This window comes from Netta rufina, assembly GCF_964035555.1.
Source record: "Netta rufina genome assembly, chromosome: 21".
Lineage (NCBI taxonomy): Eukaryota > Metazoa > Chordata > Aves > Anseriformes > Anatidae > Netta > Netta rufina.
In genome coordinates this window covers 6,276,022-6,299,527 of record NC_140145.1, presented here as the reverse complement: position 1 = coordinate 6,299,527, position 23,506 = coordinate 6,276,022, and the positions used below count along the sequence as shown (strand labels likewise).

Here is a 23,506-nt window from a genome sequence, read left to right as displayed (position 1 = left end):
TCCAGATACTTTGTGGTCTTGTCAGAGAGAATTTAAAGCAGTCCTACAGGACCAAGGAAAGAAGGAACTGATAAAAATAACATACTTAACGTTTTTTGCATGTTGCTTAAGGAACTGTAAACAGTAAAGCCTCAAGTCAATGCTGCCCAACCTTTACACCCCCACGTGCACACAACATTCAGCGAGACACAAGGAAGCTGCAGAAGTTCTATAAGCTGGGATCTCTGGGGACCCAAGGGCTTTAATCCTTCTACGGCTAGCATACAATTTCTTTCAAAGAGATCACAACTTCGTACATTTCAAGAAACAGAATTACAGTACTGACTTTAAAGACAGTTTCTAAGGCTCAGACTGAGTCCAAAAAGGCCTCTGAGTTCATTCAAGCTCTTGTTTGGACTGCATGAATGCAGCATAAGAATGATTGCAGCAAGACGTCCACAGGTAATTTCTACATTTATTTTTTATACCAAAAAGTTATGTGCAACAAATAGAATTCGTACATATTTACATTGTTTTACCTGTTAGCAAAATCGTATCCTAAACCTCCGATAGAGAATCTCTCAACTATATTGATAAAAGGAACATCTGCCCAGTGACTCCATTTAAATGGGTGTTTAATTTGGAGTTTAAAGCACTAGTGATAATAGTTGATGGAACATACAGTACAGAACAAACACCTAATATTTAGGCCATGCTTAATACAGTTGTATGGTAACAGAATACTTCATCTTTTCTGGACCAGTTTTCTCTAGATCATCTTGAAACAACGTTGGCAGAACCAAAGTTACTAGAACTCTCCTTAACTTTAGCCAATGTTAATTAGGAGACCCAAGTGCTGCCCAAAGCACCTCGTCAATATTTTTGATCAAGAGACTGTACAGAAGACAACGAGTGTGTATTACAGTATGCAGAAATCTCCTGATGAGAGATCTGCTGTCACTTTGGAAATCAAAGGTGGTAGGGAATGTTTCCTTGGCTGTCCTTAGCATTGCAAACACTTTACAGTAAGAAGCTTCCAAGAACATTCACTTTCTAAACGAGACTTGAATGCTTCATTGGCTTTAAGAGTAACGAGTACCTTACAGTAAGAGGATTTCAGGAATGTTTACTTCCTAAACAGGTTTTGGGATGAGATTCTTCTGCCTTTCAATTTGCCCCTCCCTGCAGGACGGAGAGCCAGGCAGGGAGTGGTGCTGGGGAACAGCCCAAAATCACAAGCACTGTATCTTAAGACTTTTTTTCCCCCCTCCATTCTCACAAGTGTTGAAACCACAACCAGAATCTGTGTAACAATACTGCCGCCTCCTCGTCCCTCTGCCAGGCCAAGTGTTATTTACTAGCATTTCCCCATTCTACTGCATCCACAGGACTTCCCAGAATTTCCCTTCAGTTTTGTAAATGGCCAATTCGTATCAATCACACGTAGGCAATGACAGTTGTTTTGGCTGAGGGGAGGCAGGGGGCAGTTGCATGAAGCACTTGTCTGATTTCTATCCCGTTACGAATTGCAACCCGAGCCATTTTACTGGAAGAAATATGCTGTTTCTATCATTTGGTAGCAATGAGGAAAGAGTCAAAGATCTGGAAGCAAAAAGGTCCAAATTTCTACTGCTAATATTAACTTTGCCCTTTATTCAGGCCAACTGCGTTTCCAAAGCACAAGAGAGAAAGTAGAAGAGTTAGGGCCATTTCTAGCAAATCACTTCCAGTAAAAAGTAACTGCAAGAAAAGCACACAAGACAAAGGAGTTCACAATTAAGGGTCAGATTTGCAAGGTTGTGCACAGAGTACAGCTGCAAATTCTTCCAGAGACCAAAGCGATTTTCCATGTGATCCCTACGTGCACACAAACGAGGACCGCAGACATGACTGCTGAAAATCTGGCCCTGAACAATTTTACTAAACAAACTGAATTAACAGACTATGCCCACACAGACAAGCACAAGACACAGTGAAGTTAGTCAACACCTATACTTTCAGTTGATGTTTTTTTCCTTTTTTTTTTTTTTTCAGTGCGCATTACAACCAGAAATCAGACCAAGTAATCATTGATTAAACTTGTCTCCGTTGCTGCTTGTTCTGATATTAGCGCTGCGACTAACCATTTCAGGCAGCACGTTTACCTCTTCCTCAGATGAAAAGATGCTTTAGTGTAGATCACAGGAATGCATCAAAATAAATCTATACAACATATTAAACAGTGATATTGTCTCAAGGCTTATAAGAGAACAGAGTGAAGCCCTGAGGGACCAGCTTAACACCATTCGCTCCCCTCACGTCAAAGTTCAAGGCATTTGAGAGACAGAACTAAACATCAAGACAAGCTTTAACTATACTCTGGTCAATACAAAATGCATTTAATGAATTGTCGTCTAAAACTCTTAGACAAGAGGGACGTGTAATTTAGTGTTACATGCAACAGATGTTACTCATACCACAGAACTCTATACATAAAAGCAGTTTCCACCTACATCCTTGATACAAACCAGAAAATTACTTCAGTAGTAATTTAAATACTATTTTCTGAATGCAACCTAAAAATTCTATTTTCTCTACTGAACGCTGCATGTTTCACAGTCAAGTTCATCCTCAGCAACTTAGTGTTTTTAATCCACTTAGCCGTACAACAGAAGTGTCTTTTTGACATTCATGTGCAAGAAAAAATCCTAAGATTAGTTAAACTAATTCTTTAAATAAGTGGGTATGCAGTTGGAACTCTTCGTATTTAGAAGCTGACAAGGGCAAAAAGCAGCACAGCACCAATTACAGAAAGTAGCTGAATATTTTGGTGTCAGAGTCCGAAACACAAGCATTTTACTTTCCCAGTCACGTCAACCTCCTATCGCATTGAGTTAAACCATATTGCTACCACTTCTCAGTCTAAAAACTAACATAGGTTTCTTAATACTTTTCTATGGCCAGCAAGTTTTCTGGGACTGTTGTTTGTTCATTTTTAAAGCAAGGACACTTCTGTCTGCCAAGTTCAACACAAAGTATTTGGTTTAAGATTTTAAGACAGAAGGCACTTTTAACATTCAGCCTTAGAATACTGCGTGCAGAAACATTACAATTTTGTTCCTTTGCATAAATCTGCAGTTTAATTTTTTTTTTTTAAATTAGTTATTAGAAAGAGCAATGATAGCACTATATCACATTTCATTTTCAGGAGCACATTTACTTAGTTATCCTGCTAAACAGACTGCCCTTCCAAAGGATCTCGTGTGTGTCAGGCCTAAAGTTCATGTCCCAATATAGCACAAACCGAAGATCCTGACGAAGATCAATTCAGTATCTGCTTATTCAGTGCACTACTTGGTTATCCCGCTCAGTCAGTGGTTTCCACTGCAAATTGCAATCCTATACTGCAGCACTCATGTAACATCAAACATTAGTAACACTGCCTGTCTGACTGCAGTTTAAAACGAAACAGCACTGCCTGGAAATTCAGTCCTTCCAAAGGGCGCTCTTTGATACCCCAACCCCCAGTCTGTAAATAGCATTCCGGTGGTAACCTTCTATTGACCACATTAAGCTGTTTTCATTCTGTACAGAAATTAATGAAATTGTGGTTTAAATGAACATACTTCAGGTTTCAGCTTTAATTCCATTCTCAATACTGGAAACAAGAAAAATGGAACAAAACCCAACCATCATTTTCGTGAAAGCGCTAGCAGCGAGTGCAGCAACACGGTGTTCTCTACAGAGGTCACTTCTTCCATCACGTCAGTCGACTGTTAGCTGAACACTCCGAAAGCTCCTAGGCTAACAAAACTGATTGTACAGTGAGTTCTCCAGGGATGAAACCAATATTTCTAATTTTATTTACAGTATAAGTCCTAGTTAGATCTAAGTCCATCAGCTAAAAAAAATAAAATGTAATACACATACTGTAAACATGGCAACATTAAATATTGTAATGCTATTCTAGAATATTTAATGTCATGATCACATCTTGTTATACCTGAATTTATATACAGGATATTTTATAGCAAGTGTTACCCACTTTACAAGTGGAGGGGGGTGGAGAGTCTAGGTTTTGCTGTGGCTAGAACTCCTTCAAAGTAAAGTTAAAGCTTGTCTTTGATTGTATTAGAGCTTTCTTTCATAACCACATTTGAATTGAAGATTACCACAAAAAATTATTTAGGGCCCCTTCCAATTTATAATTAAAAATTCAGTTATGATTCTCAAGGAAAGTGTCTGATATGGAGAATAAAAAATTACTGCAAAATAAACTTAATGGAAGTTGGGTCTTCAGACTGTCAGTCAAAAGTTCAAACAGGCGTTATTCCTGTTTGGGTTGGAGTTGCCGTTTCCAGGCCTCGTTCAAATAAACTAGTCGTTTGTAGTTGATGATAAAGAGAATGAAGTTCAGCAAATATGTGATGACGCAGACAATGCAAAATTCCTTCAGCACGAAGTACAGAATGTACGCCAAGTACAATGACCCTACTACAGACACTATGGAGGATGTCATGAGGATTAGAGCTGCTACTGCACTTGCTGTCATACCTGCAACAAGAGAGAAAGAGTTACTGCTGCTGCTCTCATCCCCCCTTTCCACAAAAAGCACAAAACCTACACACTCCAACTCAAACTCAAGGCTACTCAGCAAGTTTGTAGGACATAAAAGTCTGTTCAGAATACCATGAGTTCAAGATGGCTGATAAATCACTACACGGAGGGGAGCTCCTAGGTTCTGCACAACAGTCCTCTGATAAGAAGTATGTGTAGTATTTACCTTCTTCCTTATTCCTGAATTTTGGGAAAGTTACAGGTTGGTCAAGTTACGTCTATTGATACAAATAGCTTTAGAGCAGACCACAGAGTCAGAACATACATACACACACTGCTACACTTCGTGCACTTTTTGCCTGCTATCCCCATATCCCCTGCAGAACTTGCACGTTCCAGTTTCATCTTTTCTATCCTGCAATCCAATGCTAAATACATTTAAGTGATAATAGCAGCGCAGCAACTGTCTTGATACTTGTATTATTAATAGCATAGCAGGAAAATTAAGATTGCTCTTGTTAGCATGTGGGCTTTTAAGCCCTTTACACAGATGTACCATTAGACTGGTTCTAATAAAAAAAACCACACATTTTATCTGGTATCATGAGGATTCTGCAATGCATAACACATTCCCCTTATCACCATACACCTGTTATATATTTTAGGCTCTAAGTTGCATTAATACTTACCAAGTAACATTTGTAGTATATAAAACACGAGTCCAAAAACACTGTTTGACTGATTTATTGCACTGTCCTTTCCGAAGATGGAACCCAGCAGACCGAATCCTCGACCCCATCTGTAAGACAATGAAACTAAGTTAACTTGTAGTGGGGCACTTGTTGCTTTACCTCAGTATTTATAATTCATTCCTGTTGGGGAAAAAACCACAGAGCTACACATGCTCTGACAGGACCAGGGGGTCCCATCTGAAGTTCAGGGGTATCTGACAAGGAGGCAGCTTGCAACAGGGTGTGTGCTGGGTACACCTTTATCCCACAAACTGCTGATCAAAGTTATGTGTACACTGACAGCTTCAAGTTCACACAATTACAGCTTCACCAAACACCACGTCTGCTTTCTCAAGTTGTAATTCAAAGCTCTTCTGTCAAATAACTGCGTCTTTCCTCCAGCAATAGTTTTAGCAGCTCTCTCTACTACAAGAGGAGTTGGACACATGCTCACTAGATATACAGCTACAGGAAAATGGTAAACCTCGTAAGTGGTTGTTACTGCCTGCCTGCCAGCATTTACCTCGCTGGCACTACAGCAAGCAGGTTGGAACATATGTTTGCACCTCAGCGGCTCCCGATCCATCTAACGCCTTAGGAGGAACCAAATCTGGCAGGCAGACGAGCTGGGGATGGTACCAGAACAGGAGCCACAGGCCACATGTGCCAGGGCCCTGTATTTGAACAAGCACCTTAACAGCAAAGTAATTTTCAACACTAGTGATAAGGCAGGGAGCTGTACGAGCCCTACTGAGCTGCTGCTACAGTAGGGTGGATAAAAGGTGAGATTAGTGAATGCACTTGTGCTAGAAAGCAGTAATTTGATGTCCAGAAGCAGATCACTCCAATGCATCACTCCAGTTGCTACCCTAGAGGTGATGATCCTGCTAGACCCAAGGTACACCACAGGTTTGCTCTCTGTGCTACAGGAACGTGCCGACACGCTGCACCAGAAATGTGACAGCGGTGGAAGGCCACCACCACACTATGGCTTCTTCTCACAAGAAAGGTGTCACCGTAACGCAGCTTTACACCACCTCCAAAATACTTCACCTCAGAGCCATTTCTGCAACATTTATAAAACATATTCAAATTTATCACTTTAATTCAAGCTTAGTAACTGCCTGCAATTAACTATTATACCCAAATCTTGCGCTCTTCACCCCTAAATGTAAGTAGAATTATGTACTAATTCCTAAAAACAGCATTGACTGCATACATTAAAAAAAAAAAAAAAAGGGTCATGCTTTGGGTCTCAAGTCTTGCAAGTGACTGAAGAGAAACCTGTGCATAATTGTAAAGCTCCAATCAGCACAGAAAAGGCTGGCACTTGCTTTACCATGGAGACAGTGCCTCGCATCTGGTTGCACGTCTCTGTAGCACAGGAAGGCCAGCAGTCCCCGTGAGCTTACAGCACGGCTTGGGGTGAAGCAGCACCACGGATGGACACCAAAGATCTGGAAAAGCAGCTGTAGAGGTGCGAGAGCAGTACTTGAGAGCAAAGGGAGCCACGCTTCCACAAGGGAGGGATTTTAAAAACAAAATATTGTACAACAAGACATAAACAAATATTACAAAGAAATACTGCACGTCCAGAAGAATCTCAGCTATGAGAAGACTTTCTTCCCACACTGGATTTATAAGTGAGAACTGCTTATTCTTCAGCCTTGATTTGATAAGATACTTGCAGCACATCTAACAACTCTGTCCGGCTGCCCAGCCACCAAAAACAGTATTACAGGCAGACAAATACATTAAAAGCATCATTATTCTGCGTTTAGCAGTTGGAATTTTCTCTATTAACACATCAGTAGACACTTCAGCTTCCTACCCACGAGTGCAATTCATTGTTCAAGTCCCCAAGTGAGGGTAAAATCTACTTGAAGCCTTCCAGGCCTCCTTCCTGAGACAGGTGGCAGAACTTAACACGTGCCTGAAGCCTGAAGTCCCCTTGCTCAAAGCACCTGCAGGATGCCGACGTGCCACCCTCTCATCCTCCTGAGATCCCACCCTGCTCCAGAGCATCACAAACTTCAGAGTCTGACCCTACAGTTATTCAGAATTCGATGAATTGCTGTTAATGGAAAGCTAACGAGTTCCAGCCCTCCACGACAGGCAATGTCCTCAAGTCACCATCTACAGCTGCAAGGTCAGAGCCCGGTGAAAGCTTTTTCCACGTGCACTAGTTCGTTAAGCATCTTGTTGGCCTTGTAGCCGCTTTAAGGACATCAAGTGTTGGATTTCAGTCCACGGAGCACAGCTCCAGCCTCGCATCTTACTCCACATGCTTTGAAGTGGTTGAGAAGCCTGGAGTGGAAGATTCAAAGCACTTTCTCAGACTTACAAGGTTTGAAGTGTGGGGAAGTTTTCTACATCAAACAAATGCAAAAAAAAGAAAGAGACTAATTTCTCTACGGAAGAGGCTAATTCATCCCCTAATTCTGTCACAAAGGTCCTAGAACTTGCTAAAACACACGATGAATCAAGTCATTTTGCAAGCAGTTGGAACAGAGGAGAGGGAAGGGGACTTGGACAAAAATCTTCCTTCTCATATCTAAATCACATAAATCACACATGATTTTTTTTTGACTTTGAATATCTAAAAACAAACAGCAAACACAGCAAGAAGACAGACTGCACTTAACAGGGGAAAAAAAGAAATTAAACATCAGTAAAACCAATGAAGGACAAGGGTTATAAATTGCTCAGAAGTTCTCTAAGGAACTTGTCCTTATGAAAAAGGATTTAATTTACAAGAACTGACTATTAGTCAGCTCAGAATTTGTTTTTTTTTGATGTAAAAGGCTGGGTAAAATGTTAATGTTAATGAAGAACTGTTTGCACAGTAAGCTAAAAACACAAGCTCCACACCACCAACTTGTTCCTGGCACTGCCTCGTGGCTCCCCATCCTGAACCAGCCGAGTGTTCTGCTGTGGAAATAAAGCTGCAGTCAGCTGGAGTGATTCAGAGCAGTATCACAAAGACATGTGGCAGGCCTACTTCTGCCACACCCAAGTCTCACTCTTATTTGAACGTAAAACAAACCGTACACCGGCCCGAACTAACTTCAAGGAAGTTTTAAAAGAAAGCTTTAAGACACCTTACTGCGTATTTTAACTAACTCAAATCCCTGCTCTGTTTAAGATGGCAGCCTGCTTCTTTTCTCATTTGCAGTTAACAGCTTTGAAAATGATTTGAAAAGTTATGCCCTCAAGAAGATCTTCACGTTCTCAGAATGCAGATTCAAGAAACCCAAGACAAAGTCTTTAGAGGCGTGTAGTTTCCCAGCATCTAAAACTGAACGCTACAGTGGCTTTTTATTCACAATGTACATTCCTTTTATCAAAAGTAAGACTTGAAGGTCATTACCCACCCTCTAAACAATGGTGTGTGATAGTTAACAGCGCTCAGAAGCGTCGATTGTTTTTTTTAACATCTCCAGTAACTCTGTGCACTTGACACTTGTAACAGAGCAGACAAGAACCGAGGTCATTTTGATCCCCAAGCAACATATCTCCATTGCACCGGGTGCTGTTAAATCATTACCTCTTTCGCACCACTACGAACATCCTCCGTGTTCCAGAACAGCACTTACTTACAGGAGCACGCTCTAACACCGAACGTGTCACTGTGCTTTAGCAGTGACAACGCTGCTGGAGAAGGGCAGCCCGGAGAACTCCACGCTGTACTCTGTACTCTCGGACACCTGAAAGGCCAAGCTCCACGTTTAACAGGTTAGAAGCTGTCAGAGTTATCAGTATTAGCTCAAGACGAGGCACAGTTCCAAGCCTACTGAACACAGTGAGTCAAACAAACACAAAGTGTATATTTAGCCAGGAGTCACATTAGCTCACCCACTTTCTGGAGGAAACACCGCGCTGTTTCTTCCAGCCAAGCACCCCTGCTCTCACAGCTACCAGTAGATGATGCTTTTTAGAGCTTTTACACAGAGATAATTCCCCAAGATGCTCTCCTTGACCTCAGTTATCCCTAAGAAACTTCTGAACTGGGGTTTCACCTGCACCAACACGCTTTGTAGCCTGCCTCAAAGCCTTCCTCAGTGCACCTGGACACGTTCTGAACACATCTTTTGAGCTCTGTAACATCCTCCTGCACCGAGCTCCTGAATCACCCCACCTCACCTTCACCTGGCAGTCCTTAGTTCTCACCTCAGGAGAGGAACCAGCTGCTGTATGTTCATTTTAACACACAAAAAAACACAGACCGGGTCAGGTCAGGCCCAGGCAGCTCCAGCACCATGGCTCTGCCATCAGAGCAGCAGATGCCCAGGACGAAGCACCATGTACTTCCCCAGTTCATGTTCTGTCTCCTAAATGTCTTGTCAAAAGGGCCATCAAATCCTTCAGGAGGCCGGATTATCAAATGGCACAAGAGATTCAACATCTGAGGACACTGCACTTGTGCAGCAGCAGGCTTTCCCAACACATCTCTCACAATTTTTAGCTTAGCTGTAATGAAAAGGGCAAACAAAAATCAACAAAGCGGTGATATTTTCAGGGAACTCTAAGTAAAGAACACAAATTCTGCTTCTTGGCTACCAGCGCTTTACTTAAAACCCATCATTTCAGGATTGGTTTTCATCCCATACAAATTATTTAGCTATCAGCAGCAAGCACCATTTAGCCATTTGTAATCCTGAGGAAAAAAAATATATATATATAAATATATTTTTTAAATACTATATTTGAGAAGTGATATGCAAATTTCCTTAAATGTCATCTGACTTCTGTGAGACATTACAGCACAGAATGAGAGTTCCCAGGAGGGCAGCACGGCTGGCCTATGCTCACACATCGCCTTCAGTGAAAAGCTGATATAAAGGTCAAAGGATCCGGAGCATTTTAATACTGAGCAATGTTAAGAAACTCTGGTTGCAGCTTCTTTACAGCTTCACTGGAGGATTTTGGATTAAGCCCAGTTCATGGTTACAAGGTCACTCAGGCCGCCCTAACAGTTTTAATAAATTAAGTAAAAGCCTTCAATTAGAAGCCACAAGAAAGCAGATTAAAAATCCCCATTTGTAAGCTCTCCAGGAGCGCTTACAAGTTTTGATAACTTGGTTTCATGTTTAAATCTGCCAGCAGTATTTACCACAATCTGCTAGGATTTTGTTCTGTGTTTCCTCCAGCTCTACACCAGAAAACTGGTCCAAAAAATGTCAGCAGCTAGATCAGCAAAGCCTCGAGCAGACAGTGGTTGATTATTTCATAGCAGTCTTTACCGAAGCACCCACAAGCCAACAGCAACACGTTCCTTCTACATCATCTTTTATTAACCTATCACAAATGAAGCCCAAAGCTGAACCACGGGCACATTTTTCCATTTTCATGGCATCAGGCAAAATCGTTCTCGGCCCTATTACAAAATCCAGACAAGCCAGAAATAATATATTCATGAAATGCAATGATACACATTACAGATCACTTTAAGGTTGATAAAAGGACTCAAATAGCAAGGGTACTGGGTTTGTTTTATAATACGTAGTGGCAGAGGCACATCTTTTATAACAGCCTCAAGTATTAAGTCATCAATATTCTACTGAAAGGATGAGACAAAAGGGACTCAAACTGCCAGCTTCTGTGCTTTGGGAGCACCTGGGTTCAGAGCTAACAAAGATGGGTGTCTGTAAGCATTCCCACAAACACAGAATAACCCCGGATCACCCCGCAGCTCACATCTTCCAGCCTCCCCCAGGACCTGCCAGTCCTGCCCAAGTCCTGCTCGCACTGGAGCTGGCACAGCAAACGGGGCAGATAACCTTGGCTCACGCTGCAGCCTTTTTCTCTCCGCAAAAGTATTACTTGGAGTCCCTTCCCGCTCCTCTTTGGTGCTGAATCTGCTTCTACAGAGCTTTAGGAACTTGTACCCTTTGTTAAACTTTGCTGTAAGAAAAACAAACAAACAAACAAAGCACCTTATTCTCACCCCGAACCCAAAACGCAGCACCAGAGCAGCTACTGGGAAGAAAAATAACTCCACCGCAGCTGACAGCGGGACCTGAGATGGGTTCTGCCCACATGGATTTCTGCTGCCCAGTCAAGAAACCAGAGATCTTCAAACCTTCCCTCAGGCAGCACAAACGATGAATCCTTGCTACAGAGTAACTGGCAAAGCATCCTTACGGCTGCTATCTAACGATCTGCAGACCTCAGAAACGAGCAACAACCAGTTTAAAATCACAGGACAGATTTTGGCATAGTCTCGGGAGGCCACATTTTCATGTAGAACTGTTTTGGCAGTTTGAGAACAACAACTATGATTCCTGTTGAATGACCACCAGCTGTTCACATACTGCCCTTCGGCAGTTTCATCAAGTTTTTATCTCTTTCTCTACAGGACCACAGATGCCTAACAAAACCAGGGATGTGGCTCAGGTTAAAGACATTACCGACAAGCAAGGGCCAACAAAGCCAGTAATATTTCAAAAAGAAAAGCACATGGACCCCATTTGCCTACACTGGTTTGCAAGAAGCGACCAGCCAAGCACAATTTTTCACCTTACAGTCACCTACAACTGCAACTACCAACCCCAAACACATCAAGACACTTCCTGTGGGTACGATAGGAAAGTGCTGGGCCATCAGGAGCTTACTGTAAAGTGAAAGGTAACTGCTATTTAATGTCCTTAACCTGGAACCAAGCAAACCTGACAGACAGCAGGTTTACAGGAAGGTCCCCAACAGAACTGAAGGGGAACCTGTGAGGTCAGAGCTTTGTTCCATGTCTCACTCCCTTGGATAACAGGGTTGTTCTTCTCAACTTGGCATTCTCGCTCTGAAGATGTACCAGCAGAACAGATTCGGCAAGGTGTGCTTCACCAAAAACCACCACTGGTCAAAGTTTTTAACTTTAATCCATTGCAGCACAACTGAACACCCGCTGGTGGACAAATAAGCCCTACAGCAGTGGAGTTATGCTCACTCATCACAGCACTGAAGTACTGCAGCACAAGACTGAGCAACTCAACTACATCACTCACCCAGAAGACAGAAAGCTGAAGAAGTCCAATACCCCCATCTGAACAGGGGTTTCAGAGTGGCTCAGCCACAAGCCGACAGGCAATCCAAGACGTTGCACGTGAGCATGAAGTTCAGAGGAGGGAATCCCTAAAATGTCATCTATCCAGCCAAACACTGATTCTTAAAATCCTGGTTTGATTCTAGAACCTATTCAGTGAGTTGGCTAAAGATGTTGGTCACTATTTCCAAAGCTCTTCACTTTCACAGCTGCCTGAAAGCTACAAACATGGCTGAAGATGGATTGTGACGAGTCACTGGTCATTCATTTCGGCTGTATTAAAGTTGTCACAGCATTAACACAATCTGGGGTACAAAACTCTTTCAGCAAGAGCCATCCACTAACCTGATCTGTCCTGCAGGCACCTTAAATTAATCCAGAGAGAAAGCAAAAACATACCAAAAGACCCCAAAACTCTCCCATGGCATATAAAACAAAGCAAAGAGCTCAGGGGCTCTGTGTTACTACTAAAATGTCCCATTTCATTTCAAGCCACACCACCAGCCATAGGACTTGAAACTTGTTAGTTTAATTTCCGCTATGAAACTATTATAATAGCAAAACCAAAAAGATTTTTAGGACCTACTATTAGCCAGTCTCATTATAAATAAAGCCATTCCTGCCACTTAATTATTCTCAGATACAAGAGAGCAATCCACTTAAAGCATCTCCAGCAATTGCCAAATTAAAACATTTGCTATTTCCCTACATCTTATCTCTCCCTGGATAATGACAGTGGTCATTATGCAGTCCTTAACAGTTTTTCTTTCTAAACCATTGTCATGAACTTTCCCCATGATAAAAGCTTGAAATATGCTGACCATTAACATGTTGAGCAGTCAGAGATACTAGGAAGGTAGCTCTCCAGCACAATCTTCTGCATGAGTCAGTCTCTGATACAAGATTTTCCATGCTCCTCCCTCTGCATGCTGCTAATCTTCGCATTTCTTCTCTCATTCTTGTGCCAATACCAGATTTGGCTTAAAAACAAGACTTGGGAATAACAGCAGCTTATTAGTGGAAAAAAATCCTCCCCAAAGACCAGAACTTCGTTACAAAATAATTCAGCTAAAGATGACTCCACGAGCTTACTCCAATTATTCTACAAATTCACTATTAACCCCAACACTGTGACTCTACTTCTAAATTCAGTCCTCTGCTGGAATCATCACTTGAAACGTGCAGGTTGTTACGCTCCAAGTTCCATTACTTCCATCAGCAAATCTACCTTAAATAAAGTCACACAACCTAAAGAACACTCCAGAAGCTGGCGAGAGACACAAAGAGCAAGTCTGCCGCCCATTTAACTCTGTGAAAACTGATCATAATCACAAATTATTGGCTTGGTTGTGTAACTGGCAGCGTAATAATTTAATGAAAAAAGAAGGAGCTGAAAGTTAAATCTGCATTGCACGTGTGCACCACATTTGAAAGTCTTCTGTCCTTGTGAAATCTGAATTATGGTTTGAAGCTCCTCCCAGAAACCAAGCTTCAGAGAAACTTTGGTGACACATGGTAGCAACGAGAGGCATTAAATGGGAGAGGGACATAAGAAGGATTGATGGATGGGATGCTGTGGCAACACAGAAAATACAATTTCTATCCTCGTTTTCCTTCAAAATTCAACAGCTTGCCCTCTTGTCTTGGTTTTAGAGGAATATTCCTTTTTTGTCTGCATCCTGCAACGCTGGAAGCACATTCGTCTCCAAATAAGGTTTGACTGAGCAGAACTTGCATGCTCCTTTTTCCGCAAACTCTTTTTACCACCTGCTTCAATTATCATGAGCTATCCTGACATTTGCAATACTTCAGTCGTTAAGCATGATTCTCCTAGCAACTGCTGGGGAGATTTCAGCGGATTTTGTCCCTAAACGTTCATGTTGTTATACAGAACTCCTGCAGTAGAGTATTTACAGGTCTTACCACAGCTTACACAACATTTCTGCTGCAGCATTCCCAATGAATACTATAATTACACGGCATTATTCTATAATTAGAGATATCTACAGATATAATTAGAACTATTTTGCTTTTCAAAGCATTCGGTAAATACATATTAAAACTGTTTACTTGAAATTCCCAGTCTCAAGAGCAGCCTTTACAATAACAACAAGCTACTGAAGGGCCAATTGTATACACGAATAGACCACTGCCAAGGCTACTCAGGTGCTTGAGTCCTTGTTATTCTCTTTCACCTCTAGAGCCGTGAGAAAAGTATCTCACAGGGTTTACTCTCCATAGCCCACGCATAATTTTAACTTATAAATTTAAGCTATCCAGGCAGGCATATTGAAGCCTTCTTGCTGTTTCGATATAAACATCGAATTTCAGGACACTTCGCCAGTAGTGCCATGACCAAGCTTGTTATCTTCACAAACTAAAGACTGTCTGATGACAGACTGACAGCAGAGTTAGAGCCCTCATGCAATCCCAAGTCTCTTCTCAGACATCCCCAGATACACATCTCCTTGTAACTTAAGACGATGATGCCTATGTCACCCCAGAAGTGATTTCAGCAGTAAGATTTCCTTGTATGCTGTGTCTAAAGAGATTAACCAGCTCCCACCTTGCCAGATTACGGGCGTGTTCTCACCCACAACTTTGTTACGATAATACAGCATGTGCCCTTACACGAATTGTGACGGCTTTTGTGCAGATTACACCAAGAGAAGGGGAAAAAAATGACATAAAACACTCCACTGAAGGTACAGATACAAAAACATAAGCTTTTAATACATAATTTTGCTGAACAACCTAAACACTCCCACTCTTAGCTCCTTACCTATGTATACCTTTGCGTGTCTCTACACATGTATGCACAGACATGTACATGCACACACATACATATATGCATGTCTTTGGACAAATCACCTTATTTTTTTGGCTGAAATACTTGAGAGCATGCTCCCAGGCGGGTTTCCCAGCCAAATGGCACCCGTGGGCACTTCCTGCAGCACCCTCACACCGCTGGCACCAGTAACCGCCCGGCAGGTTACGCCCTTTCCCTGCTGCCACCGAGCAAACCAGTTACCTGACAGGTAACGACCCAAGCCAGCAGCACACTGAAATTCACACCCCAACTCTCCTAACAGAGATGAAATCCACGTACCTTTAAAAAACACCCCCTAAAATAATTCCTGATGGGAAACTGGCAAAATAAATAGAGCTTTGAGCGAGGCTCGTGCTGCTGAGGCACACCTCCCTGCACCGAGCCCCCCGGGGCCGCCCAGAGACCCCCTTTGGGGCGGGCACCGGCACCACAGAGCAGCCCCCGGGCGGGCAGCGGCACCACACGGAGCCCCCCAGCCCCTCAGGCCGCGACCCCCTTCGGCTGCCCCTCAGCAGCCGCCCCCCCCGCCCTTCATCGCCCTCCCCCGGCCCTTTGAGGCCCGCTCCCCTCAGCCCCTCAGCCCCCTGCCCGCCTCCCCTCAGCCCCCCTCACCTGGACGTGATGGCGGCGGAGCAGCGGACCCTCTCGCTGAGGTCGCACAGGGCCTGGTAGCGAAGGTCGCGGCCCTTCTCCCGCTCCAGGTGGCAGGCGTAGAGGGACAGCAAGATGCCGGCGGCGCACACGGCCGAGCGGGCCACCCGCTCCCAGCGCGGCACCGACACTCGCAGCAGGACGGGCGCCGCCATCTTACCCCCGCCCTCCCTCCTCCTCGGCCCGCGCCGCGCGCCCGCCGCCGCCCGGCCGCGCATGCGCGCCCGCACCCCATTGGCTCGCTCCGCCCCCCCTCCCTTCCCCGCTTAGGCCGCGCCCGACGCGTGGCGCTCGGCGACGACGTCACGTCAGGGAGGGGAGGGGAGGGGAGGGAGGGGGGATAGGGGGGAGGGCTGCGTGAGGGGAGGGAAGGAGGGAGGGGCGCGCCCCCTGGTGGAGGGAGGGGGCAGAGCGGGTTTTGGGGAGGAAAAAGGGGGTTTTGGTCGTTTTTGTTGTATGTGGTACTGAAATAGAGTCCTGTGCTTGGCGCTGGGGTTCTGTCGTCGTTCACACGTTATGGATTGAGGGAGTTACTGGGGTTGGAAAAGAGCTACGGGATATTCCAACCACCCCCTGCCAGCACTGCCACCACTGCAGCATGTCCCCAAGGATCACCAACCTGCCCCTAACCGCCCCCAGGGATAAAACACGTCCCCAAGCACCACACCTACACAGCCCCTAAACACCCCCAGGGGCTGTGGTGGCTCCACCACCTCCCTGGGCAACCCGTCCCAGTGCCTGGCTGCTCTTTCTGAGCAGAAATGTCTCCTCATTTCCAACCTGAACCTCCCCTGGCAAAGCTTGAGGCCATTCCCTCTGGTCCTATCACTGGTTACCTGTGAGCAGAGGACGACCTCCAGCCCCCCACCTCTTCCTTTCAGGTAGTTGCAAAGAGCAATGAGGTCTGCTCTGAGCCTCCTCTTCTCCAGACCAAACACCCCCAGCTCCCTCAGCCACTCCTCACAGGACTTGTGTCCCAGAACCTTCCCCAGCCTCGTAGCCCTTCTCTGGACACTCTCCATGGTCTCAATGTCCTTGTAGGTTGCTGATGGCATTCACAGTGTACCCACACATAACCCTGGTAAAAGGCAACCACCAAGGCCACATCTCCTCTCAGTTACCCCACGGGCTTCTGTCAAAAGCTGCCCCAGCACTGGTCCAGTTGGAGTTTGGGAAACTGGCCCACATCTCCAGTCTGCAGATGCACAACCCACCTAGCAGCTGAAAATACATTGGGTTTTGCCCACTGTAGGCACCCACCACAAATGCTGCTCTTGCTTGCCTTGGAGGATGGCCACAGCCCTCTGGTTCTCCTTCCCTTCCACATTCTGCCACCTGTTAGCAGATGGAGGAGTGGGTCTGTACAAAAGGAACCTCCAAAGTTTTCCCAAGGAAGGCAGGATGGTACAGCACAATGGCAGCATTCATCCCATTAATCCTGCCATTCATGCCTTCATTGTTCTGCAAAACAAAGCTAATTCAAAGAGAAATGTGTTGCAAAATGACTTCAGTGTAAAGCAGGAATCTCTCTGCCACCAAAATGGGAAATTGAAAGATATTCATTAAAAATATTTGAGAAAACCAATTTAAAAGAGCTGTTTGAACCCTAACTAGTTTATAAAGTAAATGATCTGCTCTCTCTTGTGTCTTCTGCTATTAATATAAACAAGGACAGAGGGGCAAGGGGAAGAGTGTGGAGGTGTTTGAGACAGAAAGAGCAACATAAAGAACAACAGATGTACTAAAGTTGCAGAAGAAGAAATAACATAATCTCACATACCTATAGTTTAGCCCTTAAAAAAGACAAGGTCTAGTCAAAGCTTTTTCTGCACGAGCACCATCGGATACCGAGGGCTAGGAGCCCCCTGGACATCAGCAAGAGCAGGGCAGAACTGTGAGCTGTTTGCAGGAGTCCCAGGCCAGCTGCTGGAGAGAAAGTGCCAAAGCTGAAGTGAATTACTTGCTCTTTGCCTGGAGTGCAAGTCCCATAACGCTGCACAGGCATTTGACAAAACCCAAACCCCAGAGCTGCTTAGAAAGCAGACGAAATGGAAGGAGGCCAAGAATAAGGGAAAGAGAGAGGAGCTGTTGTGGATCAGCTCCTGCAGTAATGCCTACAGTCTGGGCTTACGTAGACGCTGCTGCTCTGAATCATGGTGTACTGCTTATATTTATCTCCTAATGATTTTCACGTTTATAGCAACTGCTTTTCTGATGGAAGCTGTGCTTTGGATTACTGTTGGTGTATAAGCCAACATTTATGCTGCCTACATCAGGTGCAGTCGTTGTCATCAGGCAACAGTTACATCCCCATACATACAAGATGTTGAAATGACTGCTCTCGGGTAGCCACCACCCTTACACAACTGCAGAAATGGTGAACAAGCCATTTTTTAATGTCATGATAGTGAAGTGATGATATTACTGAGTGACGGTTGCATTTCGTGGATGAATTGTGCATATTACTATAGCTATAATGAAGGGTGCTTGCTTACAATGGGAAAATGAGTTGCTTTAAATTTCCCTTTCTATTGCATCTGAGAGTTTATTTACTCATTAGGTCTAATCCCATGCATGTTAGTCATCTGGATGCCTTTCATTATTTTCAGTGGGTTTTAGACATTAAGAAAATAAAGAAAATACAAATGACTAGTCTGCTAACTGCATTAATAGAGAGCAGGTTTCAGTGCAACAGCTGGTCTATCTGTACTGAGGTAGTAAGCTGTAGGGACTGGATTTTAATTATATTCCTATGGAATAACTGTGCCTTTCTCATTATCCTTAATAAATAATTCATACTTTTCTAAGGCTCTACTAAGGTTAATTATTCACAGCAGAATCCAAAAATCATTTGTGTTTTGTGTAAAGATCTCCCTCCATTTACTGGAGTAGGGGCTGTGCCTTTGGTTTTCTTATAACACCTCCGATTTTGTCTTATGGCTAAGCGGTGGAAGGCATTTACTCTGTCCCAGTTGCTCTTTTTGCTGTGCCCCCCATCCCAGGCTGTGCCACAGCAGCCTTTTCAGGCCAATTTCACCACCGGGCTCCACACTCCCAATTTTTTTATTTTTATTTTTTACTTTTAGAAGCAGCCACCAGATGCCCTGTGACTGAGCCACATTCCGTGGCGGGACACCCAGTGCCTGTGGTACCATCATGACACATCCCATGCTTCACCTCAAGCCCTTTACCCCTTTATTACGGCGCCACAAGGGCAAGACACCCCTGGGAAGGTGGTCAGGGGGCGCCTCAGCACCAAACCCCTGGGCACCCCCAGCCTCCTCCTCACCCCAGGAACCCCAAAGAGCCTCTAGCAGGGAGGTTTCGGGGTGGTGGCGACCCCTTGGAGGCAAGAAGGAGGGATGGGGGCTGAGGGGGACTGAGGGGGGCTTAAGGGGGCTGTGGGGGGCTTGAGGGGGACTGAGGGGGGCTTAAGGGGGCTGAGGGGTCTTAATGGGGCTGAGGGGGCTTAAGGGGACTGAGGGGGCTTAAGGGGGGCTTGGGGGGGCTTGAGGGGGCTGTGGGGGGCTTGAGGGGGACTGAGGGGTCTTAATGGGGCTGAGGGGGGCTGAGGGGTCTTAATGGGGGCTTGAGGGGGCTTAAGGGGGGCTTGAGGGGGGCTTGAGGGGGACTGAGGACGACTGAGGGGGACAGGGGGGCGTGGCTTTCGTAGGCCCCGCCCCCCCCCCACGACGTCGCGGCGTTGACGTCATCACGCCCGGCGGGTGTCGGGTGACCTTGAGGGGCAGCCCCGCAGTTCGCTCCCCGCCGCCATGCCGCGAGGAGGCCGCAGCCGCACGTCCCGCGTGGCGCCGCCCGCCAGGTGAGGGCGGCCGGGTTGCGCGGCCTCCCCTTCCCCAGCCCTTCTCGCCCTTCCAGGCCCCGTCCGGGGACAGTGGGGCTTTATGGGGTTGGGGAGGGGGGTTTGAGGGGAAAACGGGGGTTTGTGGGGTGTGGGGGGGCGGAACCGGGGCTGTGTGGGGTCGGAGGGTTCCCCCCATCAGGGGTCGCCCCCCATTAGGGGGCTCCCCCAGGCTCTGAGGCCTGCTTTAAGCCGCCCCTTCCCGGCCCTGTCTCGCTTCCCGTGAACTCTCGCGGTCCCTTGGGTGCTCCTGGTCTTAAAACCTAGAAATAAGGCCGCCAGCCTCGGTCCCTTAGGATGCGGGGTGTGAAAACTGGAGAAAAAACAAACAAACAAAATACAATTGAAAACTAAATAAAAATAAGGCTGCCAGCCTCACCCTGCTGTGCACAAATGGTTCCCCGGAACACCGAGTCTGTGCCATCCACGTGCAGCGTTACACAAGAGGAATCGCCAGCAGGCAGAGGGCCTTGGCTTGTTTGGGGTTTAGGCAATGATTTGTGTTTTTTTTTTTTTTTTTTTCTCTTTGTGTCCTTGCAGCCGGGCGCCACAAATGAGAGCAGCACCGCCAGCACCGGCTGCTCGGGCCCCAGTGCCAGCGGCAGCGCCGGCCTCCGCCGTGGGTGCTCCTGCGCCGAAGCAGCCTGGCCTGATGGCACAGATGGCCACGACCGCAGCGGGGGTTGCTGTGGGCTCTGCCGTGGGCCACACCATCGGCCATGCGCTCACAGGAGGGTTTGGCGGGGGAAGCAGCTCGGAAGCTGCGAGGCCTGATATCACTTATCAGGTAAGGGGAAGCACAGCTGGATGCTAGCTCGTTGAGGTGTGGTTAATTTGAGAGGCCGGCTAGGTGTAGGCTGAAGTGATTGTTATACAATGAAAGATGCATGAGTTCTGGCCGGGGAAACAAAGGTAACTTTACTGACTCAGTTTCCAAGTTTACCTCCACAGTCATCGTGTTTGTTTATCTTAAAAATAGTTCAAAGGGACACGAGTGATGTGTGCCTTTGGCATCGGGGGTTGTTTCCTACGTATATTCTGGTATACGGGTGTTGTTCCCTGCTCTAGTACCCTTGTGACTCAGGGGACTTCCATGTGCCCAGTCTGCTGATGATAAGATCTATTGCAAGATCGGTGTCCTGAAGTCACATTTTGTGCTGCTCAAACATAATAAATGCTGTTGCCTTGCCTAGATGCTGTACAAAGTTACTTAGGTGTTTATAATTTACAAAACTGTTCAGAATGTCTGCTGTCACCACTGGAAACTTTGTACTTCAACCCAGTATTTGTTTTCCATTTAAAAAGTAATATATTTTGACAGAAATGCAGGGAAGAAATACACAGTGATCAGTACTGAGGGGGTGTGGTTTCATGGGCTGGAGCTGTTGAAAAGGTGCTCACAGGGGTGTCTGCCATTTCAGGAACCCCAGGCAGCTCAACCTGCCTACCAGCAGCAGCAGCAGCAGTTTGCTCCTTGCCAGTATGAAATGAAACAATTCCTGGAGTGTGCGCAGAACCAGACCGACCTCAAGCTGTGCGAGGGCTTCAGTGAAGTACTGAAGCAGTGCAGGTTTGCTAATGGTAAGCAGTGGTAGCAGACTAAAGGAGCTGATTGCTGCAGTCATTGTGTGGGTACAATGCCCTGTTTTTTTTTTTTTCCTATATTTTTTTCTATTCTATAAAGAATAGGGATTGGTACAAAGCTGCAAGCAGAAGTTGGTTAAAGGGAGTCGTGGTTCTGTTGGCTTTCCTGTTTCAATCCAGTACATATAGCTGGAGGTGGTGGGGTGGAGATTGCACGAATTCCTGATGCTTTCATGCTAAATTAATGGAAGCAAATAATTTGGGAGAGGGGTGGCAGCGTGCTTCGAGAAGCAGCGTAGCATTGCCAGTTTGCTACTTAGGAGTGCTGCTGGCCTGTAGCAGGTGTCTTGGGCACAATTAACAAACCATTCTAATGTGGGTGGACAGAAAGAAGACTGCCAAGCACATGTGGCTGGGTGGACTGCTGAAGCCTTCCCTTCAACACATTCCTTATCACCCCTCAGTGTTTGCTGGGACACGTATATGGTTACTTCATAGTAAGGGACCTGCAGCTTAGGGATCTAAAACTTGATGTGATTAACTGTGCAACTTCTTATCTTACAGGTTTAGCTTAAGCCTCCAGAACAAGGTTGCTGAAGACCATCTTACAAGAACTGACCTATGAATGAAAAAGCTTCAGTAATAGTCTAAAGCTGTCTGATATTTTGTTAGTTCGTATATTCACACTGTTGTCCTTGTGGCTTGATTTCTGCCATAGCCTCTATGTGTGATACAACTTAAACTGCAAATTAATTTAGCACAACATGGAAAAATTAAGAATAAAGTGGAATGAACTAATGGGGGTCAACTGTTCTGTTGATTGTTGTGTTGAATGTAAGTGAACCAATAGAACTTCTCTCTAGAAGTCCTGTGCTCTAGTGGATTTTGGAATGTGGGGTAGGAGTTGAATTTTAAGAGTAAGCAGGCAAGAACTGAAGTTAGCAGGATCAGGCTGCTCACCAGGTGCACTGGACAGGAAAGGTGCCTGAAGGGCTGGAGCTCCAGGAGTCCAGGAACACCCTTTGGTTCTGTGGTTAGCTGTGCTTGCCAGACACCTCATACTTGAGCATTTGAGCCCCACGGGCAGCTTCTGCTCATCACAACATGTAGTGACAAGGAAGGCAATGGCTGGCCACAATATTCTGCATACAGCAGGTCTCAATTCCCTTAAAACTCAGCATCCTATCGTACCTGTAAATACAATTTTTATGTTCGCATTCAGGGGGCTGAGAAACACCTTTACTCAGAGAAAATCTGTGGTAGTCCATTACATGAGCAAGCCTATACAATGCCAAGCAGTTCTATTCTTTTAAAATGATGTATTACTGTCTTAAGTTATTAGACTTGTAGTCCCCAATAATGTAAGCAGAGGCTGTGGGTTTTTCTTCCTCATCTTGGGAGTCTTGAACTGAAATGCAAGAATGGGGCCAAGTTGAGCAAGGGTGATGTGACATCTCACAACTGGTTTAGAGAAGTAACAAAGCTGGTGGTGCCATGTGGAAGAAAAATCTCTCTTTAAAAATTACTGATGTGCCTGAGGGGGCAAAGCCTTTCTCTCTCAGAGGGAGTAGCCAGTTCATGTCCTGCTAAAACACCCAGAGCATGCAGTGTAAATACCCTCCTGCACTTCAGCTTGTCATCACGTGCCACTGAGCTGTGTTGTGAACCCTGCACATGTCTCGAGCACTACGGGAACCAGGATGGTGCATTCTCAGAAGGGGAGTGTGTGGGGTGGAATAAGGCTGTACTGAAAGGTGCGATTCTTTTTAAAAAGCCATAGCATTACCTGATTTTTGCTGAGCTGCTTCTGTGCTGTTGTGTATTCTGCCTGTTCCCAAGAGCCTCCCGTCTCTCATCTGCGGTTCCTGGAAGTGAAAAGATAAAATTAGCCTTCAGAACGGGGAGGGGCCGCCTCAAAGGTGGGGGACAAGGACAGAAATACCTTTTCCAGGGGACACAAGCTGCGCTTCTGATACCAAATCTCACATTTCGGTCGCGTTTCTCACCATACTGATAAAAAAGAAGGCGAAAACACTTCGGGCCTCAGAGTGAGGTAGCGCCGGGTAGGCAGGGAGATGCGCTCGGGGCTTTGGGAAAAGCAGAGCCCTCTCCGGACCCCATTCGAGCCTTTTTGAGGGCAATCAGCGCGGTGTGGCTCGGGGGGATACCTCGGAGACCCCCCCGGTGCCCCCCTCAGCCACAGCCCGACCCCAGCCGGGCTCCCCTCAGCGCTCTTCCCCTGCTCCTCGCCGCCTCAGCGCGGGGCCTCCCCGGGCTCCCCTCAGCTCGGAGCC

At 45.7% G+C, this 23,506-nt stretch overlaps 2 protein-coding genes and 1 long non-coding RNA gene across 4 annotated transcripts; 1 reads left to right on the top strand and 2 right to left on the bottom strand.

The window, feature by feature from the left end:
• Positions 1 to 331: 331 nt before the first annotated feature.
• On the bottom strand, positions 332 to 15,924 carry VKORC1L1 (vitamin K epoxide reductase complex subunit 1 like 1). The gene is made up of 3 exons (XM_084299852.1): positions 15,728 to 15,924; positions 5,205 to 5,314; positions 332 to 4,512 (listed from the first exon to the last, which is right to left on the bottom strand). Exons 1-3 carry the CDS (start codon positions 15,919 to 15,921, stop codon positions 4,286 to 4,288), a joined length of 531 nt encoding a protein of 176 aa, XP_084155978.1. The 5' UTR covers positions 15,922 to 15,924; the 3' UTR covers positions 332 to 4,285.
• A 3,530-nt stretch (positions 15,925 to 19,454) lies between these two features.
• On the top strand, positions 19,455 to 22,077 carry CHCHD2 (coiled-coil-helix-coiled-coil-helix domain containing 2). Its single transcript, XM_084299682.1, has 4 exons — positions 19,455 to 19,589; positions 20,169 to 20,415; positions 21,050 to 21,209; positions 21,777 to 22,077. Exons 1-4 carry the CDS (start codon positions 19,540 to 19,542, stop codon positions 21,785 to 21,787), a joined length of 468 nt encoding a protein of 155 aa, XP_084155808.1. The 5' UTR covers positions 19,455 to 19,539; the 3' UTR covers positions 21,788 to 22,077.
• Positions 19,608 to 23,416, bottom strand: LOC311217549. 2 transcript variants are annotated; one of them, XR_014619042.1, is made up of 3 exons: positions 23,155 to 23,416; positions 22,999 to 23,077; positions 19,608 to 19,941 (listed from the first exon to the last, which is right to left on the bottom strand). It is a non-coding gene; the product is annotated as an uncharacterized lncRNA (long non-coding RNA). The 2 variants fall into 2 exon arrangements; XR_014619043.1 differs by lacking the exon at positions 19,608 to 19,941 and adding an exon at positions 22,512 to 22,620.
• Positions 23,417 to 23,506: the final 90 nt, after the last annotated feature.

What these genes read in the sequence shown, in the direction of transcription:
- VKORC1L1 (XM_084299852.1), bottom strand. Translation starts at nt 15,921, where the DNA reads ATGGCGGCGCCCGTCCTGCTGCGAGTGTCGGTGCCGCGCTGGGAGCGG. An exon ending in TCCGCCGCCATCACGTCCAG is followed by an intron (nt 5,315 to 15,727) that starts GTGAGGGGGGCT and finishes ATTGTCTTACAG; the next exon opens with ATGGGGTCGAGGATTCGGTC. An exon ending in TATACTACAAATGTTACTTG is followed by an intron (nt 4,513 to 5,204) that starts GTAAGTATTAAT and finishes CTCTTGTTGCAG; the next exon opens with GTATGACAGCAAGTGCAGTA.
- CHCHD2 (XM_084299682.1), top strand. Translation starts at nt 19,540, where the DNA reads ATGCCGCGAGGAGGCCGCAGCCGCACGTCCCGCGTGGCGCCGCCCGCC. An exon ending in CGCGTGGCGCCGCCCGCCAG is followed by an intron (nt 19,590 to 20,168) that starts GTGAGGGCGGCC and finishes GTGTCCTTGCAG; the next exon opens with CCGGGCGCCACAAATGAGAG. An exon ending in GGCCTGATATCACTTATCAG is followed by an intron (nt 20,416 to 21,049) that starts GTAAGGGGAAGC and finishes CTGCCATTTCAG; the next exon opens with GAACCCCAGGCAGCTCAACC.